At 34.2% G+C, this 6,000-nt stretch overlaps 1 protein-coding gene across 3 annotated transcripts in view; it reads left to right on the forward strand.

Moving 5' to 3' along the window:
* The window catches only part of LOC110995122 (protein Wnt-7b), a 52,695-nt gene extending 49,844 nt beyond the window's left edge, over window positions 1-2,851 (forward strand). For 2 of the 3 annotated variants that reach the window (XM_022262131.2, XM_022262132.2), the window contains exons 7-9: window positions 881-1,080; window positions 1,400-1,542; window positions 2,065-2,851. In XM_022262131.2, coding sequence (XP_022117823.2) covers window positions 881-1,080; window positions 1,400-1,542; window positions 2,065-2,216 — 495 coding nt within the window. In that variant the 3' untranslated portion in view covers window positions 2,217-2,851. Of the gene's footprint in view, window positions 1-868; window positions 1,081-1,399; window positions 1,543-2,064 lie in introns of all 3 variants that reach the window. The other variant, XM_022262129.2, reaches the window with a different exon arrangement.
* The last annotated feature ends 3,149 nt before the right edge of the window (window positions 2,852-6,000 follow it).

Here is a 6,000-nt window from a genome sequence, read left to right on the forward strand (position 1 = left end):
CTAGTTACTCGTGGGTAACCCGGAAAACATTCAGTCTGATACTAGAAAAATACTTACTACGTAAAGTATTCGCTATGTCTACTGAATTGAAAGTGACTAAGCACTCTCTCAAAAAAATATTTACTTAAAAATGTGGTTATAGTATACCGAAATATACATAAATAATAATCCTTTACTATATTGTCAGTAATAAGGTTAATAAGGTATTTATAAATAACCGATTACCATAACATGAAAACGTCCATGTCGTCTTTTTTCGCGCCAACTGCGACTCGCTTCTACAGATAATAATGTATTTTGTTTTTATCTACAAAAAAGTAAAAAGAAACAAAATAAAGGTGTACACACATGAAGGTGCACTTTAATAATGTGTAATTCAATTTTATTAATGCTTAACACTTAGAGGGCTTTTGTTACTTTTATTACTTGTAATGAACATGTAGATTGTAAGCGAATGTAATTTTAATGAGCACGTTTGAAAGCAATTTATAGATGTGTCTTGTAAAGTGAATTAATGGTTCTTATATTTTATGGATGGCAATCGTGTTAAAAATAAAAGTACTATGTACTTTAAATATGTACACTATTACCGGCTCATTCTGCGTTGCAATCGTCTACATTATATATCCAACAAAAAAATATACATAATATATCCGCTATACTTATATTGTTCAATATGGAAAAAATATAATAATACAGGTACAGGCATTTTTATGTTAAGATAATATTATAACGTCTCTAGGTTTTGATCACTTATACTCGTTTTTCTATGTCCACCTAAATATCTTATGTCGCGCGGGCAAAAAACAATAGAAAATCTAAAAATATATATATTAAAAAAGTAATGAAACAATTTCAATTTAAACAGTTTTATTTACAGATAGTAAAGGATTTAGTTCGACGCGAGTGCAAATGTCACGGTGTGTCTGGATCGTGTGCCCTGCGCACATGTTGGCGCGCTTTGCCGCCATTTCGCGCTGTTGGCGCTGCGCTGAGGGAAAAGTATCACCGCGCGAGACTGGTAACACCCCACCCTCCGCCTGCCACACATGCACCACAGACGCATTTGGTGATACGAAGGTAATACCTTCGGAAATTCTACTCAAACTAATATAATATAAGGGATAGGAGGCTATGGAAAGAAATAATGTTGCTGGTACGAATCTGTGAACGAACTAAAACTAAATATTACTTTATATAATTTGTTTCCTCGATCATAATTATATAGTCAAGTAGGTGTATGTTCACCTACTTGACACTGCTATTTGAGCAGTGTAATGCTATTATATTCCGTTCCAATCCCGGCGGTGCATATTCAATAGTATTTGCTCATATGGCCGGTGTGTGTCAGGCACAGAAAACAATCTCTTACGAGCCTATAAGATTTTATATTTTCCAGGCCAAGACAGAACGCAGGCATTGGCAGGCAACCAAGAAAATCTGAACTGGTTTTTCTGGAACCATCTCCTTCCTACTGTGAAGCGGAACCAATGACAGGTTCCTTTGGGACACATGGGAGACACTGCAATCGAACATCTCGGGGTAAATGGTTATTTCTGACGTGTAAAAAATATTGAGTAAATATAATATAACCTACCTATGTTTCATTCATGAACGAGTATATACTTACTTAAACGCAAAATAACTTTATTCATATAAATAACCAAGTATATTTATGAACGTCAACAGAAAAGAAGAGAGGTTGAAAATTTATTTTAAATTAAGAGCGGGCGAAAAGAAAATCTACACCACTCTTATCAATCGCCGAGTTTTGAGTCATGCAAATTGTTTGTAACGCAGAGCAGCTATATAAATATTTGAACAAATATTTATATGTCTACGATGGGAGCAAATCCATCCCAAGGATGATTTAAATAACCGTCAAATTCATAACAATCTTTATTAATTAATTTACGTTAATAGATTTTTTATTTATTTATTTAGTGATAATGGCCATAAATTGATTTAACAGTTAATTTTATGAATAATAATATTTTTTAGATATTTTCTAATAAGACGTAAAAATTGACATAGGAAAAGTATTAATCAAATAATATTTGACAGGTGAAGACGGATGTGAAACTCTCTGTTGCGGAAGGGGTTACAACACAATACAATCTGTGGAAGAAACAAAATGTCGATGTAAATTTCACTGGTGTTGTCGCGTTTCCTGCGAAAAGTGTGTAACGCGCACGGAAATTCACGTGTGCAAGTGAACATTTTTAACGATGGCAACATATTTATCGAATATAAAAATTGTGCACGTTTTGGTACTTAACACGAATTGTATTAAGTGAGTTTACTAATTACTTGTATCTACGTAGATTTTATTGTAATATATAATTTATAATATTATTGGTACCTTAAATATTTAAGTGTTATATATCATTACATAATAAGATGGATTTTTCACATTTATACATTCAGTAGTTTAATCCTATCCTTCAGGTTTTTGATGACGATTGTTAAAACATGAATACCTATTTTTATACTATCGTTATTCATTAAAACTTAATTATAATTACACCAGTTTAACTCACGTGCCTACTCGATTATCTCTTTTCGTCACAGTGTAAACACGGTTAGTAAGAAAGAGAAAAAGAATTTAGTTTTTATATAGGAGAACAATTTTAGTAAATGTGATTTAATGCTTTTAAATTTCAAGGTTCTATCGTTCTTTACAATTTTCTATTTATTCACCTCTATTTAAATATCACTAGGAATGTAAAACTTAATGAAGTATTTTAAATGTAACTTCTAGTATTAATGTAAATATGCCACCAGTATTTTTCTTTATATGCATGTAACGCGTTTGTATAGACTAAGCGGCTTAAGAAATCTCTAAAATAATTATAATTAAAGAATATTGGCTAAATTCTATTCACTCAGCTTCTGACAGCTATCATCTCTTAAACTACTACGCTATCGTAGCTTTTTTTCGCGCCAAGTGCCTAATATTAACGCATTCCATAACGTAAGACCTAATTTATTTAAACCACCTAAATTGTAATAAAATTTTCACAAGTAGTATCTGTATGTTTCATTTACGAAAGAAAAACAAAGTACCATAAGTATGTTGTATCTTACTCAAAGTTTAGATCAGCGTTGGCTTAGTGGCATGAGCGTTGACCTATCAACTCCAAGGTTTTGCTCTTCCTATTTTACTCGTAGGGTGGTAGAAAACATCGTGCGGAAACCAGCATGCCTTAGACCCATCGACAGCGTCTATTAGACGCTGAATAGTGTCAGATAGAATGCAATCTCTTCACTCTTTACTATATTCATACATATATACTCTCTCGCTTATATTTGAAAAACGAAATAAACCAAATAAAGTAAATAGAACCGTACAAATAATATTAAAATATACATATCTATGTTTAAAATAGCTTTTTAATTATTTTATAAACTGGTGTAAGTTAAAATCTTAAGACAGGATATTGGTACAGTTGAACTGTCATTTTCATACAACGATCTATCCACATACCTACACCTGGCTATTACAATCCGTCAATTGGTTATTGGCACATTTTTATCAATATTTAGATTAAGATGTCTATCTCAGAAGGTTACAAATGCATTGAGATAGATCATTGGATTAAATATTTCGAAAAAAATAGAAATATCTGAGACGTTATTTTGTAGGTGTAGTAGATTGCAGCGCCAAATTCGATTAGAGCTTCCAAATTAACTTTAACTTTATTTTTGTTTTTAATACTTTTCAATAATACTTGTTAAACTGAACGCATCCACTTAATATTATGTAGTTTGTATCAGTCAATGTAATCTGTATCTGTCAATGTTGTCTGTTATAATAAATATATCGCCCCTGTCTGTTCCAAGATATTGAGCGGTTCGTACCATTGTCTAACTCAGCTGTTTTATTTATTTCTCTTTACTAAATTCCTACTCTAAAATAGTTTGTAACAGGTTATGGGCCCAGACGCCGGGATAGAAATAGGGAAGTAGGATTTATAAAGTGATAGGCATCACGTTGATGCAAATTGATTTCGTGATACGTCGCGACGTCATTAACTTTTCAGCTTACAATGGCGGACCCCCGTTTTGCTCAAATTGATCGTTTGGCGGGCCGTGATAATTATCCTACATGGAGTTTCGCGGTGAAAACCTTTTTAGAGCATGAAGATTTGTGGAAATGTGTCGAGACATCGGGCATGGCTTTTACGAAGACCGAAGATACGAAGGCAAGGTCAAAAATAGTCCTTCTAGTTGACCCTATGAACTATGTTCATATCCAGGATGCCACCACGGCTAAGGAGGTATGGGATAACCTGAGAAAGGCTTTTGATGACTCCGGCTTGTTGAGGAAGGTAGGTCTTCTGCGAGAACTAATTACAACAGATCTGGAAAGTTGTGGTAGTCATCAGAACTATGTCAACAAAATCATCACATGTGCACACAAGCTTCGTAATATAAAATTCATTGTAGATGATGAGTGGCTCGGCACATTATTATTAGCCGGGTTACCAGAGTCATATAGTCCTATGATTATGGCTATGGAAAGCTCAGGTGTGTCCATCACTGCTGATTTAGTTAAAACAAAGATTTTACAGGATGTAAAGTCTCCGGACAACTCATCTGTTTTTTTTTCAAATTTCTACAAAGGCAAGGCAAAGAATAGTAAATGTTCAGGTTCTAAAGCAAATAGTAAAGGTCCCAGGTGCTTTAGGTGCAATAGGCATGGTCATTTAGCCAAATTTTGTGCCTCAAACAGCTCAAATCAAAAGAATAAGTCTGAAACTATTAATACTTCTTCTAGCTATGTTGCAGCGTTTCCAGCCTCACCAGGCCTAGAGAGTGGATGCTGGTACATTGATTCAGGAGCTGCAATGCACATGACAAACAAGAGAGATTGGCTTTATGACTACGGACCTGCTTTAGTAACAAACATTAAAGTTGCAGACAACAAAATATTAACAGTAAAAGGCTGTGGTAAAGTAAATATAGAAACATATGATGGTGAAAGTGAATTAAAAATTGGTACAATACAAGTAAAAAATGTTTTATATGTGCCAGATTTGGCTGTTAATCTTCTGTCAGTCCGCCAAATGACACAGAATAACTGTCAAGTAAAATTTAGTAAGAATACATGTAATGTTTATAAAGAGTCTAAATTAATTCTCACTGGATATATAAAGAACAATTTATATGTGGTTCATAATGAAACTTATGCTTTGATGTCATCTGTACATCTATGGCATCAAAGGATGGGTCATCTAAATTATAATGATCTTCAGAAACTTAATGAGTCTACAGATGGAGCAGATATAGAATCAAGTAGAGAGGAGCATGTGGTATGTAATACTTGCTTAAAAGGTAAGCAAACAAGGCAACCATTCAAACATGCTGGCACAAGGGCTTCCGCCCTCCTGGAGTTGGTGCATTCAGATGTATGTGGGCCAATGGAGGAAAAGTCTCTCGGTGGTGCCAGATATTATGTCACTTTTGTCGACGATTGGTCTAGAAAGGTATTTGTTTACTTTATCAGCTCTAAATCACAAGTACTCGAAAAGTTTAAAGATTTTAAGCTACTAGTAGAGAATCAATTAAATGCTAAAATTAAAACACTAAGATCTGACAATGGAAAGGAGTATGTCAATGAAGCATTTGATAAGGTTTGTAGGGATTCTGGTATCAAACGTCAACTCACTATACCCTATACCCCCGAACAGAACGGCATGAGTGAGAGGATGAACCGAACTTTAACAGAACGTGCTAAATGTATGCTTATTAATTCTGGCCTACCTAAGAAGTTTTGGGCTGAGGCAGTAGCCACCGCTGCATATGTTATCAATCGCTCACCAACAAAGTCTTTACAATATAAAACTCCTGAGGAATTATGGTCCGGCATTAAACCTAATATCAGTAACATTAAAGTGTTTGGTTGCAGAGCTATGATGCATGTGCCAAAGGAGAAGAGGTTAAAATGGGACTGTAAGTCAAAAGAGCTTATATTTGTAGGTTATTGTTTAGAGTCCA

Source organism: Pieris rapae, chromosome 7 (genome assembly GCF_905147795.1).
Source record: "Pieris rapae chromosome 7, ilPieRapa1.1, whole genome shotgun sequence".
In the NCBI taxonomy this organism is placed as follows: Eukaryota; Metazoa; Arthropoda; class Insecta; order Lepidoptera; family Pieridae; genus Pieris; species Pieris rapae.